Below are 15,090 nucleotides of genomic sequence, written 5' to 3'. Positions count from 1 at the left end.
CTCAGGGGTCCCTGAATACATGGGGCTCTCCAGACCCCTGTCCTCAGCCCCCACCTTGGCTATAGGGTTGATGAAGGGTCATTCCTGTAGACCCAGCCCCCGTGTCGCCCACTCCAGGAAGCATCGCTGACCCCTGGCCAGAGGGCATCGCCCCATCCTTGGCCCAGAGGCCCCACTTAGCCGTCCATGGTCTAGAGGCAAACCAAGGCCCAGCTGAGGATAGAAGGGGCCCAACTCCCTTCCCAGTGGGGTGATTAAAAGGTGCCACCTACCCTCAGCAGCACCCAAGGGCATTGCACGGGGGGCTCCAGGTCCAGCACCAGGACAGGGTGCTGTCCATGCTGAGCCAGTCTCCCCAAGGGGAGCCTTTTAAGATAATGCACTCACGAGGCGCTCGTTTAGACGATGAAGAAAAGCCCTCGGGTCAGGGCCTGTGGACTCAGTGGAAGGTAAGGGGGTCTTGAGGTGGGGCTGTTGTCTGAGCCCGCGCGTCACCCACCCCAAGCCTCAGCCACTACCGAGGCCAGGCTCCCCAGGGCCCCCAGCCGGGACAGCCCCTCGCAATGTAAGGGGACCACAGAGAGGCTGCAGCAGGGGCCTGCACCCCAGCCTGAACAGAGGAGCAGCTCCCAGCACAGGCTGGCACCTCCCGGGCAGCCAAGTCCGTGTCAGACGCAAGGTGCACTGACGACGGTGAAGCACCAGCCTTCCCAACAGACTCACCCGTGACAAAATGTAGGAAGATCCAAGCAGCACTGTCTTGGTCCCTCCTCCCACGGCCGGGCCAGGGGGCTGGGGGCCAAGGGGGCCGGGGGCCAGGGGGCCAGGGGCCAGGGGAAGGTACAGCAGGAGGACCGCACCCCCCGCCCCACCATAGCTCACGCACACCCGCCCTGAGTGGGGACAAAGCCACCTGTCCCCAACATCGTGGGGCCCTGAGGCCATTTACTGGCCCATAACAGTGTTTTGAGTTTCATAAAATTGAGGACATGTCATGGCAGCAGATCAGTTCCGTGTCCTTACAGCCAAGGAAAGGTCGGTGCGTCAGCTGGAAAAGCCCAAGTAGTGCCGCCAGGCAGTGAATGAAGGCTTTGTGCTGGGACGGCCTGGCTGGGTCCCTCCCAGGGACCTTAAGGGGCCAACCAGCCACACGGGCCCCACTCCCCTCAGAGTCCAGTGTCCTTCCCCTATGCGCTCAGTATACACACTGGAACTTGTACCCGGAGGCCCTGCCAAGGACCGAGACTCTTCAGGCACAAGCACCTGGGGGCCCTGGCAAGGACTGAGACTCTTCAGGCACAAGCACCCGGGGGCCCTGCCAAGGACCAAGACCCTTCAGGCACAAGCACCCGGGGGCCCTGCGAAGGACTGAGACTCTTCAGGCACAAGCACCAGGGGCCACTACCAAGGACTGAGACTCTTCGGGCACAAGCACCCAGGGGCCCCTACCAAGGACTGAGACTCTTCGGGCACAAGCACTTAAGGGCCCTGCCAAGGACCAAGACCTTTCAGGCACAAGCACCCGGGGGCCCTGCCAAGGACCGAGACTCTTCGGGCACAAGCACCCGGGGCCCCTGGGAAGGACCGAGACTCTTCAGGCACAAGCACCCAGGGTCCCTGCCAGACCTGGGATGGAGGCAGCTCCACGTGCTCCCACATGGGGCGGCACAGCCACATTGTTCCCGGCACCATCCTCACAGCGACAGGGTGGCAGGGACCCCAGGAGGCAGGGACCCCACAGTGGGTCATATCCGGTTTGGATGCCGCTCGACCCCCTGGTGGCTACTTGCCTGACCTGAGGCAACACTTCCCCTCCTCCGCCTCAGCTGCCTCATTTGCAGAGCGTGAGAATCAGGGCGAGCGCACCAGGCGCCAGAACCTCGGTGGGCACCCAGGAAACAGAGCCTCCCCTCCCCCACCACCCAGGACCCTGACCAGCTGCAGCTGAAGGCAACAAAGCCCGTGCCACCCACCCTCCGCCCACCGTCTCCGGCCCCCACTCCCAGGGCGTCCCTGTCACCCCGACATTAAGAGGAGCTGCTCGTGAGGCACCGCGAGCCCTGCACCTCTTTGCAAACGCAGTCATTGGGGGCGGCGGGGAGACCAAACCCGCAACAGGCCACAGCCTGGCCAGGCGTTTCCAACGCTGCAGGAGTTTGCATAGTGAACCACCTGTAAATAGCATCCTCAGGCCAGTCCGGCCTCCGCGTCAAGTCCCTGCAGGGCCTAGAGACCGAGCAAGGGCTGGGGTCGTGCGGGAGGGACAACGGATGTGATGAGAGAGGACCCGCATTTCCTGAGAAGCCCCAAGTGCTTGCCCGGGGCCGTGGTCTCCTCCACCCCTACTTGCCAGACCAGGGCCACCGGCCAATGGCGCCACGTTAAGTGTCCGAATCTCAAGCTCTCCGGCAGCGGGCCTCGTGCTGGCTCCCAATGCATGAGGCAGCGTTTTGAGTGACAATTAATTAGAGGGGGAAGCGGAATAAGCAACCAAAGGACATCAAGTAGAATCAGTATATCCCAGGCATGCCATGCACCCCAGCCCATCTGCCCCACAGGTGACCCGGGCCAGAGAGGGACCTGCCAGCGCCAGCTTGTCACCCTCCTGCCGTCAGACCCGCGGGCTGGCCCCGTGAGCCAGCTCCCAGAGCACTGCTGGCCGTCTCTTCTCCAAGTTACGGGAGCGCCCGTTACACTGAGGGGCCCTGTCTTCCTTGGAAGGCCCTGACTTCTAACAAAGGGATTTAAAAAATAAATAAATAAATCCCTCATCAGCTCAGGTACCAAAAACACAAGCCCGCGCACCAAGTATCATCCAGTGACGTGCGACTGACACCTCCTCCAGGGGCTGACAAATACCCAGCAGGGCTGCCCACCTCTGCGGGAAGCCGGGGGTTTACTGTAGCCCTAGAGGCTCACACCCGCTAACGAAAAGGGGAAATTAAAACAACAACGATGCAAACAGCCGCCTGAGTTTTGCCTCCAGAATCTCTGGCAGGGACTGAGCCTCTCGGAGTCCAGGTCGGCCTGGGGTCACCTGCTAGGGAGCAGGCAGGGGCCAGGCTGTGCTGGGGATCTAACTCTGTGCGGCCTGCACCGCTGCCCCAGCACCTGGGAGTCCCCACGTCCGCATTGGCCACGGGCCGCCGGCCACCACGGTGCCCGGCAGACGTGCCTGCAGCCCCGTGCCCCGCCACCTACCTCGTTGATGAAGGAGTGGGCCCCCTGCGGGCTGAGCAGCAGGATGGCGCGGCGCAGCGTGTCCCGATAGCGGTTCAGTTCCTCCGTCTTCATGGTGGTGAAGAGGCTGGTGAACACGTGGCTAATGTTCTTGTCCACCTTTTGTAAGGACACGTCCAGGCCCAGCCGCGAGGCCTGATCCAGAAAGCCTTGGAGCCCACGGATATCTGAGCAGGAAGGGAAGGAAAGAATGACCTTTGAGCGGGAAGGCTCTAACCCCGATGCGCCCCCCCCCCGGCCCCCTGGATACAGACCATGGCCAGAGGCCAGGGTGCACGCATGCCTCGGGGGCCACCCCGCGGAGGCTGGACGACAGGGGCAGCTCTCTCAGGCCCCGTGTCCAGCCCCGGGTAAGGGGCTCCCACCACGAGGGACATGCTGTGCCCAAGAGCCCTTTATGACGACCTCCCCGTCCATCCCGCGGCTCCACCCAATGGGAGTGGAGGCCCGACAGCTGTGTCCACCCGCTCTGTGCGCTCGGCTCCAGCGCCTTGACCCTCAGCCGCCAGCTAAGACCCGCCGCCCACCCGGCTGTGGCCGCCCCAGCCTCGGCCCTGCTCCAAGCCAGTGGCTGAACATCCCACCCTCGCCCTCCGGCCCTCAGGCTTGGGACCCCACCTGTTCCAGGACCTGATGTCCCCGCATGGCTCTGCCCAAATCCAACCCGAACTTCACATCCTGACGGGTCCACGGGGCACCTGGGAGCCAGGCTGCCCTCTCCTCTGTGGCCGCCGAGAGGCAGGGGAGGAGGCCAGGGCCAGAAGGGAGCCAGTTACTAGGGCCTGGCCCCGTCACGTACACGAGCGCCCAGGGCCCAAATCTCCTCTGCCCCCTGCATGGGCCACCTCTGTCCTCCACAGAAAGACCCCCCGACTGGAGCCAACTCTGGGGCCAGCAGGACGCCTGGTCCTGATGACATCACAGAGCCTCTGCGCGGCTGCAGATCCGGCCTCCAGGGCTCCGATGAGCCAAAGAGCCCTGTTCCTGCCCCAGCCCACGTGAGCTGCGCTTCTGTCCCCTGCTGCCCCGAGTCCCAACCCCGAGGCCACTTTTCCAAAGCCTGGGCTGTTCCGTCGTGGCCCGTGTGTGCTGCAGCCCCGAGGGCAAGCCCACACCTGAGCAGCACCCCCGAGGGACACCCTGGGCCCACCCGGGTCACCCACACAGCTCTCTCCCAGCACCTGCGGTGCCTGTGGGCCGCCCCAGGCTCACCCGGGCCCATCCAGTCGCCCAAAATCAAATGCACGGTAGGGAACGGCGCCTGCCCACCCCGACTGCCTTCCCCAGCCCGGCCTGCTCCCCGACTCTCACTCCGGGCCCCCGCACCACCGCTGCAGCACATCCTCGGTGCCCGTCTTGCCAGGACAAACCCCCAGCGGTAAGCCTCGTCCCGGTGGCACGGGTGTAACCAGGGTGGCCCGGAACACCCAACACGGCGCCGGGAAGGAAACTGAGCACATGGCAGTCGTGACCGGGTGCTGGGCTCCCTCCCTCCCACCCGGACAGGCCCTGAGCACCGCCGTGCCTCGGTTTGCTCACCTGTAAACCGGGGCCAGAACTCTGTGACTCCCGCTTTCACGAGACTAAGGAGAACCAGGATTCCTGAAGGGCCCACCTGCTTGCGTCTGGGGCCAGGACGCAGGAGGCACAGCCAAGTGCCTGGGGGCTCACGCACCTCCCTAGGGACAGCAACGGCATCCCTGACACCCAGGCCTGGGGCAGCTGGACTCAAGTGCAGCCCTGACCTTGGCCAGCTGCACCCATCAGTGGCCTGGCCCCAGAGCAGCTTGCCTGGCAACACGTCGGGGTCTCTACTGCTCTGCCCACTGGGCGGGATGGGGGAACCGAGCCAGCCGGCGGGATGGCAGGACGGGCTCTCTTCACCAAGCCCCCAAAACAGCTGCAAAGTAGATCCTGCCCTGCGCCAGGGGCTCCCGACACACCAGGGCTGTCCATGCCCCTTGGATTCCAGGGGGCCGTATGACCCCCACAGCCTGCCAGGGCCCCCAAGCCTCTTGAAAGGCTAGGAGGTTCTTCAGAGTGCCCTCGCCCAACAGAGAGGGTGGCGCTGCGGTGTGCACAGGGGGCTCAGGGGACAGAAGTGCCTGGGGGGGGTGACCCCGAAGGCCTCAGAGCTGGTGTCGAGCCCGCCGCTCCCTGTCCTGAGCACGGCACACCTCGGACATCTCAGCGCCAGGCAGACCCGGGCCAGCAGCGCTTCTCTGCTGGGCACGCGGAGCCTCCCCTCCGGGCCCGGGATGGGCTCGCCCTCCCCTGGATGCCAGGGCAGCAGCCGCTAGCCACGCGTGCGTATTCAAGTCTGAACCTCCATTCACGGAAATTCAATCAGACTGTACATCCGTTCCCGTCCCCGGCCGCACGGGCCACATTTTACGTCCTCGACCGCCGCGTCTGGCGAGCGGCTCCACCCTGGGCGGCGCATACACGGCACGTACCATGGGCTCTGGTGCACAGCGCTGCCCAGAGTGCTGTAGGGACGCCCCCAATTCTGGGATGTGGTGACCGCCTCCCCGCTCTCCCGCCTCTGGCCTGTCCCTCCGAAGGCCCTCGAGCTCCTCCCCTGGGACACACAACCTCCCTGGACCTACAACACGGCTGTGACTTGGCGTAAGCAGAGGCCCCGGGCTGTCCTGCTGAAGGGACGAGCTGCACCAGCCAGCCTAGAGCGGATCCGCGGCCGTCTCCACACACACGACAGTCCGTGGCCGCTGCTCTCGGTCGCTAAGCTTGGGGGCGTTGCTTTTCGGCATAACAGACTGACGCACTGAGCTTGTCACACACCTACCTATGTGTCCCCTACCCTATGACAACTACAGTGAAAGAACAGGGCTGCTACCCTCAACGTGGCCCCACACGGGGGCACCGGGTGGCCCAGAGACTTGAGCATCTGACTCTTGATTCCAGCTCCGGTCGTGACCTCAGGGTCCTGAGATCCTTCCCCATGTGAGGCTCTGCACTGGGAGTGGAGCCCGATGGGGATTCTCTCTCTCCCTCTCCCTCTCTCCCTGCTTGCTCACACTCTCTCTTGCTGTCCCAATGAAGGGAGGAAGGGAAGGGGAGGGGAGGGAAGGGGAGGAGAGGGAAGGAGAGGGGAAGGGGAGGGGAGGGAAGGAGAGGGGAAGGGAGGGAGGAGAGGGGAAGGAGAGGGGAAGGGGAGGGGAGGGGAGGAGAGGGGAAGGGAGGGGAGGGAGGGAGGGGAGGAGAGGGTGGAGGAGGAGGAGGAGGGGGAAAGAGAAGCCACCGCTGCACACAGCTGTCCCGTGATGCTGCCCACAAGGGGCTGAGCGTCAGCCGGTCGGGCCAAGGCCCTGGTGGCCCCTGCAGCCCCCTCCTTCCCCAGCCCCCCCACTTCCCCACGGTCCTCCCTGCCCCTCAGCCTGGAGCTCACCCGATCTGAGCACAGCTGGCAGCCCAGTGGCCGCCGACCGGGCCCAGCCTCCCAAGACCTCATCTGCCAGCGGCCACTCTCCAGCTCCAGTGAGGCCACGGCGAGTCTCTGCAGCGGCCGGGCCCAGCCACGTCGGTGGGCACGCTGGCTGTGCCCCGGGGGAGCGTGTGCACAGCGAGGACCCCCACGTGACCGTGCGGGCACACCCGTGGGCCCAGGTGGCTGGTGGGGCTCCAGGGACCACACACACAGGGCCAGCGTGGCCGGTCCCCCAGCTGCGACACAGGTCCCCTCAGCCCGACATCTACGGTCTTCAGAGCTCTACCGCTGTTGGGGGGCGGGGGGTGCAGAGAACCACCTGGAGTGCAGGCCACCTCTGCGGCCATCCTGCTCTCCCCCGGGCACGGGGCCAAAGAAGCCCCCGCCTCCAACGTAGTCCCTTTCCCCCTCCCAGGCCTGGTGTGCAGCAGCCTCCACCCCCCTCGCCCCAGAGACACCCTTGGCTGGTCCCTAGGAAGGGGTTTCACCAAGAAGGCGGCCTAGGGCCACGGCTGAGGCTGCTCCCACGGGCCGTGGAGGGGGCAGGCCAGGCGCCCCCACGGAGCCTGGGCCTCCCCAGGCCATCGCCCGCAAGCGTGCCATGCACACTGACCAGCCCCCCAGCCAGACCTGCGCCCACCAGGGGGACCACATGCCAGCCCACCCAGGACAGGCAGGGGGCAGCCAGCGGCCCAGGCTCCCCAGGGCTGCAAGGGGAGGCAGCAAAGGGCATCTCCCGGGACAGGCGTCCTTCGCCCCAGAGGGAGGGACCGCTGGGGGAGCGTGGGTGGGTCCCCGTGAGGCCTCAACGCCAAGGTGCCCAGCCTCTCGCCCGCCCTTGGGCTCTCGAGGGACTTGCTTGCCCGGAGCCTTGCTAGCACCCGACCCAGACCCAGCCTCCCTCTTTTCTCCTCTGTTCACGGAGAGCTTCCTCCAGGCCAGGGCCGCCGGGGCACAGGGCTCATGTCTCGGGGCCAGGGAACAGACCAGAACAAACAATCACCACGTTAACAGATAATTTCCAACAGCGGAAAGAGCCCGAAGAACGGAGATGTTGGGCTGCAGGAACCGGCGTCCCTGAGAAGGAGCCAGCTCTGGAAACCTCAGGGGAGGACACCAGGACACCGCTGACAGCAGGAACGGTACATGGAAAGTTCCAGAATGAGGCATCTGGGTCACGGAGGGAAGGAGGCCTTGCTCACTCCCACGATGGGGACCACGCAGCCTGGACTGCGGGGCCGCAAGGGAAGGAAGAGGGGTCCCCGGGGAGCACCTGCCACAGCAGAGGAGCGAAGGACACAGTCCTGAGCGCCCAGGCCTCCTACCCCCACCGCCCGGACCCTGACTCCGGGCCCCTGCACCCCCGGCACCCCTCAGCCCTCCGCTTCCTGCCACGGCCGCCCATACCCCTGCACTGGAGCTCACACCAGCCGTCCACGCACGCGTCGGCCTCTCCATCACTGCTCACGGGCGTTTGCCAGTTCCAGCCGGGACCACCGTCCTTGAAGGGCCCTCACCCTGGGCGGCCCCAAGGTCCTGGAAGCTCCTTCTGCTCCCATTTCCCGGGACGGCACCCCTGTTCCGCCTCCCGCGCCTCCTCTCATCTCCATGACCCCTTCCCGGGCTCCCCCAGGCCTCCAGTCAGAGATTCCTGCAACGTCCCCAGACCCTGGGGTCCTCCCCTCCGATGCCTCCGGCTGGGATAGCTTCCAAGCTCCTGTCTGCTCACCGCAGAGCCCTCCTCTAAGACTTTCCATAAAAAGCACACATTTATTTTCAAGTTGCAGAGAAAGACACCTGGGTGGCTCAGCGGTTGTGACCCCAGGGTCCTGGGATCAAGTCCCGCATCGGGCTCCCTGCAGGGAGCCTGCTTCTCCCTCTGCCTGGGTCTCTGCCTCTCTCTTTGTGTGTCTCATGAATAAGTAAATAAAATCTTTTAAAAAAATAAAGTTGCAGAGAAATTAACATCCTCAAGAGCATCGATGGATCACAAACAAAATGCCCACATCGTGGGGCCGAGGTGTCTGCTGTGTGTTGCATAAGGGACCGCGTGGCCCTGGGGGCTTGTCTGTTCTGCTTTTGTATCACCACCAGCAGCACCACCACTAGCACCACCAGCACCAGTACCAGCAGCACCACCACCACCAGCAGCACCAGCACCACCAGCATCACCAGCACCAGCACCACCACCAGCATCACCAGCACCAGCACCACCACCAGCATCACCAGCACCAGCATCACCAGCACCAGCACCACCACCAGCATCACCAGCACCAGCACCACCACCAGCATCACCAGCACCAGCACCACCAGCACCAGCAGCATCACCAGCAGCACCAGCACCACCACCAGCACCAGCAGCACCACCACCAGCATCACCAGCACCAGCACCACCAGCACCAGCAGCATCACCAGCATCACCAGCAGCAGCACCAGCAGCACCAGCACCACCACCAGCAGCACCACCACCAGCATCACCAGCACCAGCACCACCACCACAAACAGCACCACCACCAACAGCACCACCCCCAGCACTACCAGTAGCAGAAACCATACACCTAAATACCAGAAGCAGAAGCTCTCTGACCTTCCCTACGTACTCGCCCCCCACACACACCCCACACACATGCACACGCCGTCCCACACACTCACACCCCATGCACACGCCCCTGGGTACACCTTCTCCACCCGGATGCTCCCAACCTGAAGCGTACGCCCGCCGGCCTGCACCACGACCGAGCTGGAGTCAGGCCTCCCCGAGCTGTCACAGGTTCAGGACTCACAGACACGGGAAGCAGGAGCGAGGCCTCTCCTCGCTCTAACCCCAGGCTCGGGGCCCGGCACACGATCAGGACAGCAGAGGTTTGAGGAGTCAAACTGAACTGAAGCCGGAGCCAGCCAGACGTCCAGCAACCACGCAAAGCCGTGCGGTAGGCGGAAGCACAGCCCTTCCAGCCCGGGAGCTCAAACGGGCCAAAGTCACTTCCAAGTCTGAGCTCGTGGCTGTGACTACCCACCACTCCTGGGAAAAAACAGATAGTCTGTGGGTATTTTAAATCCTGTATTTCCGAAAAGTAATTGAAATGAAAGGATGCATTTCACGTTGCTTCTCCAACTATTTTCAATTTCCGAGAAAGGCGCAGGCGCCGCAGAGGACGTCCGAAGGGCATGTCGCCATCCCCAGTGCACGTGGGCGTACACAGGGCCGCCACCTCACACGCAGAAGCTCACAGCTCAGGTGTTAGGGCCGGGAACACACCATCCACCAGCTGAGACACAGCCTTGACTTCTTTGAAAACGTCTTTCTTACCTGGGCCCAGATACAGGTCTCAGTTTCTCTGAAGGTTCCATTCAGGTTCATCCCCATTCACGTTCACTCCCAAGACCCCTGCCCGGCTCCTCTCCTCTCTCTGTTGCCTGTCCCTCCCCCTCCAGGGACCCGGAAGCCAGGAGGGCTCAGGAAGGGTCTTCAGGTGAGGAGGGGCCAACACGACCCAGAGGACAGACCCAAAGGCTCCCATCAAAACCAGCTCCCCCTCCTTTGCCCCCAGTCCAATGGGGTCTGCAGGCCATGTGCTCTCTGCTTCACCGCCCTCCCCCCTCCCCCCCACCCTGAGTCCTTGCTCCCCTCTCTCTCCCCCTTCACCACCCTATATCCTTCCTCCCCCCCTCCCTCCTCCTGCCCCCTTGCCACCCTGCATCCTTGCTCCCCTCCCCCCACCCTGTATCCTTTCTCCCCTCTCCCCCTTTGCCACCCTGCGTCCTTCCTCCTCTCCCTCCCTCCCCCCCCCTGCATCCTTCCTCCCTCCCTCCCCTCCCTCCCTCCCCCTCTCCCCACCCTGCACCCTTCTTCCCCTCCCTCCTCCCTCCCCCCACCCTGCATCCTTCCTCCCCTCCGTCCCTCCACCCCCTCACCCTGCATCCTTGCTCCCCTCCTTCCCTCCCTCCCCTCCCTGCCACCCTGCAAGCTTCCTTTCTTCCTTTCTTCCTTCCTTCCCTCCTCAAGTATTTCCTGAGCCGTTCTGGGCCAGGCCAGAGGCTGGCTCCTGGAGCAGCCGCATTTGAAGACTTCACAGCCCCACCCGCAAGGAGCATTGAATCCTGAGCTAAGACTGAGCCTGAAGCAGAACGCAGCTCCCCTTCCTCCACGTGCTGCACATCTCCGACGTGCCACAATGCCTTCTGTATGCAGACTACATTTCATGGATGAATTAATTCATTGCAGTCAATGTAGGTGTGATTTAAAAAATATATATGTATATCTCTCCCCGGGAGTCAGGTGGGCACAAAGCAGGCCCTCAAGGGTTCAGCAAGAGGAGGAGCGGACCCCCAGCATCCAGGCAGGGGCCTGCTTCAGGAGGGCAAGAGGACGGGCCCCAGCGGCACACGGCCACTACTCCATGTCCTCTTGCTGAGGGCCTGGCGTGGAAGGCGGACCCTACCCCACCCGCGTCCCCACCCTCATCCTGGTCACAGTCTCAGCTGCCCAGACAGGAGTCGCACAAGGAGTCCTGCAGGGTGACCTCTCACCCCGCCACCCCCAGGAAGCACAGCTCTCTGTGCTGACATGACTTTCATGTTCTATGGTCTGACGCTGTGACCTCCAGGGCCCTGCTGACCCTGAGGGACACCCCCCCTTGCAGGGTTAGCTGGTCCCTACAGGCAGGAACCCACTCCTTTCAAGGGCCAACCAGCCCCTCCACCCCCACCCCGAGCCACCCCCCAGTCAGGCTCTCAGGCCATGGGTGCTCTAATCACCCCAGAACCAGCGCCCGGAGGACCCGGGACAGTGCGGGGCCCTGGAGCCCACTCAGGGCATTCAAACCTGCTCCTCCTGAACCCATGCACTCTGTTTCCCTCCCTTCATTGGAGTCAGGGGAAGGGCTCCAGCCCCACACCCCTCCCTCACCCAGGCGGCCTCCAGGGCAAGAAGGCAGAGCGGGAGGCAGCTGCCAGGACGCTCCCCGGAGCCAGGGAGCAGCAGGGCAGCTTGGGCCGCCTCACAGCCCCTGCCGTCGGGTGCAACTCGGAGCTGACCCCACGTCCCCATGGGCCCAGACCTCAGCACCCGGAGCACACGGGAGGTGGGGAAATAGGCGCTCCCGCTCCAGGGGCTCCAGGGCCCGTAGGCCCACTCAGACACGGGGAGGCTGGGCTCTCCCTCTGCGGAAATCGCAAAATACCCAAGAGGCTGAAGGAACCGGTCTGTCCCTGAGGACTCTGACCATCAGATATCCTCCCCTTGGTTGGGCGCACAACGCGGAGGAGCCTCTACCAGGGTTCAGAACCAGCTGGGAAGCCCAGGAGCGTGGACCCCACACAGGGCAACGGGGGCTCTGGCGAAGTCCCGGGTGCACATCCCCAAGGCACGCACACATGTACAGTGGCCCTTCAGACCCAGGGGTCCCCGAGCCAGCCCCTGCCCCCCACCCCACCCCCACTGGGGCCTCACGACCCAGGGCACCCCTGATGAGAACAGGCCCATCTCTCGCCAAGCTCCATTCCCTTCCATTTGAAAAACAAATAGAAGAGAAAAACATTTTAAATAATCAGGCTGGAAGATCGAGATTAAAAACAATTTAAAATAAACATCTACTCTGGCACTTTGGAAAAAAACATACCACGCTGCATTAAGTGCTTTGAATTAAGTAAATTACACCAAGTAACTAATTTACATAATGATCAAAATTTGCATTTTACACATGTTATGATGAAAATGGGCTTATAAAATAATTCTTCACCAACTTCTGCTCCAACTTAAGTTCTGGCCTTCGGGTAGAAGTCCGTGGCGCTGATCCGCTCCTGTCCTTCATGTTCCAGAGCTCTGGCTCCTTCAATATTTTTTTGCTCATCTGGTGGGTCTCTCACTCTTACCGTGATAAACAGTCCCTCTGATTTGCAATCACCTTCCACCGAGTGAGGCCATATTATTTTTTTTTATTTTTTTAAAGATTTATTTATTCATGAGACAGAGAGAGAGAGAGGCAGAGACACAGGCAGAGGGAGAAGCAGGCTCCATGCAGGAAGCCCGACGCAGGACTCGATCCCGGGACCCCGGGGTCACGCCCTGGGCCGAAAGCAGGCGCCAAACTGCTGAGTCACCCAGGGATCCCCGAGGCCATATTTTTAAAGCATCCGTGATAAGCTAATCGTTCTCAGAAGTTTCACAAATAAAGTTAGATGCTCCTGCCATTTCATACTTACAGGATATTTGGTATTGGTTTTAGCAGTTCTCCTCCAGGATTTGTAGGGCTGGTCTGCAAAGCCCTGCGGTTCTTCAGGATAAGGGATCAGGATAAGGGATAATGGCTTCTTCCCTGGGCCAACAGGTGCACCGGAAAGGGAACAAACCCCACTGCACGCACGGGGGGCCGAGCACACGGCCCTCGGGACACTGGCCGGCAGCCCCAGCGGCCGCTCCTCATCTTCGGGTGCTGAGGACCTGGGAGACGGGCCCGGAGTGGGAACTCGCTCCCTCGGAGCTGCTGGACGATTAGATGCCTCGTGTTCTCTCCCCCCACAGCCTGTGAGGGGGGCATAACCATCCCATTTCACACATGAGCAAACTGAAGCCGGGGGGGGGGGGGGGGGGAGGGGGTCCCTCCAGCAACACCACACGGCCCACGAGAGCAACAGCTCGGCTCACGCTTTGAGAAAGTTCTGGATGTTTTCCCGGACTTCTCTCTAACTTGCATCAGCTCCCGAAGCAAATCTAGAGAAACAACTTCCAAGTGTCTACCCGGAAGAGATCCATCTGAATTTTTTTTCTTTTTTTATTTTTTTTTTATTTTTATTTTTTTTTTTTTTTTTATGATAGTCACAGAGAGAGAGAGAGGCAGAGACACAGGCAGAGGGAGAAGCAGGCTCCATGCACCGGAAGCCCGATGTGGGATTCGATCCCGGGTCTCCAGGATCACACCCTGGGCCAAAGGCAGGCGCCAAACCGCTGCGCCACCCAGGGATCCCTTTTTTTCTTTTTTTAAAGATTGTGTTTATTTATTCACGAGGCCTGGAGAGAGAGCCAGAGACCCAGGGAGAGGGAGAAGCAGGCTCCATGCAGGGAGCCCGATGCGGGACTCGATCCCGGGACCCCGGGGTCACGCCCTGGGCCAAAGGCAGATGCTCCACTGCTGAGACCCCCAGGTGCCCCCCGTTTGAATTTCTAAGGGACCCCAAATCCAGTGACTTTGCTTTTCGCTAATGCCACAGAGAAATGACCTCCCCCACAGCAGGGCAGGATGGGGGCCACCCGCGAGGAGAACATGAGGGCACATGTGACAAGGGCCTGACCTCACGCCGGGCGTGACACCACGCTGCCTCTTCCAGTCTCCATGACACCCTGCTGTCGGGCCCAAGGTCATGCAGCCCAGTTGGGGGGGACTAGGGTTCCAATCCAGGCCTCTTCCCCCACCTTGGCCAAGCAGCCAGAGACGCCTGGAAAGGGATGAGGAGGAAGCAGGCCAGGGCCCCCAGCCGCTGCAGAGGCCGACCCAGGTGCCGGACGCACACCTGAGCTGTGCCTGGAGCTCCCGGGAGGCACCAGATGATGCCACGTCCCGGGCAAGTCCCAGGCTCACAACAGCACCGAGACACCGCTCCAGGTCACCCGGGAGAGGCCGCGTCCTCCATGCCACCCCCGCCCAGGCCTTCGGGACAGCTACCCGGGCCCCCGGAGCCCCAGGGAGGCCGCACCGCACACCGCTCAAGGGCCAGGGCCCAGCTCCCAAGAGGCCCAGGCCAAGAGGGGATCGCCGCCCTGCTGTTCAGCCGCCGTCAGCACCAGTAACGGCGTGGCACAGTGAGCCGCAGCGTCTTCATCGATTCCGTGAATTATCGCGCCGAGGAAAAGCCCACCCTCTCGGGAGCCGCAGCTCTTCCGGCCTCACGTGGAAGCGGCCCCGGGCTGGGGTCCCCATCTGCAGACCGGCCCGGGGGCTGCTGACCCCACGGCCTCACCGCTGCACCTCGAGCCCAGAGCCCGCCGTGGAGGCTGAGACGGGACAGGCGCATGGGATGAACACAGACCCACAGGAGGGCCCCGGGAAGGGGCGGCCTCTTTCCCACGTGGTGTCCGGGGGGCCAGAGCCGCCAGGAAACCCCTGGGAGCAGAACACAGAGGCTGGGCTGCAGCCGGAGCTCCGCGGCTGTGTGGACGGGAGGGACGAGCGCTCGGGGCCGGGACGCGACAGGGTCAGAGGCCTGGGAGCCCGGCAGCCCACCTGCGGGGGCGGCCCCCCTGCGGGACCCCGGGGCACCCATGGGGCAGCCCAGGGAGCTGTGGGAGCAGGAAGCGCAGGCTGGCCGGCCGGTCAGCTGGGCCCGGGGCCCACGCCCAGAGCCAAGGCCACCCCTCCTGCCTGCGCACAACATGCCTCGGAGGGCAGCACCCCGGACCCTGCCCC

The 15,090-nt window shown here is 63.1% G+C and overlaps 1 protein-coding gene across 2 annotated transcripts in view; it reads right to left on the bottom strand.

The window, feature by feature from the left end:
- GRID1 (glutamate ionotropic receptor delta type subunit 1) overlaps positions 1-15,090 on the bottom strand; it is a 634,358-nt gene that overhangs the window by 446,059 nt on the left and 173,209 nt on the right. For both annotated transcript variants that reach the window (XM_055325891.1, XM_055325892.1), the window contains exon 4: positions 3,202-3,407. In XM_055325891.1, the coding sequence (XP_055181866.1) occupies positions 3,202-3,407 (206 nt within the window). The remainder of the gene's footprint in view (positions 1-3,201; positions 3,408-15,090) is intronic.

The sequence above is a fragment of the Nyctereutes procyonoides genome, unplaced genomic scaffold (assembly GCF_905146905.1).
Source record: "Nyctereutes procyonoides isolate TBG_1078 unplaced genomic scaffold, NYPRO_anot_genome, whole genome shotgun sequence".
In the NCBI taxonomy this organism is placed as follows: domain Eukaryota; kingdom Metazoa; phylum Chordata; class Mammalia; order Carnivora; family Canidae; genus Nyctereutes; species Nyctereutes procyonoides.
Note: the sequence above shows the minus strand (reverse complement) of the source record. Positions and strands in the feature narration are given on the sequence as shown.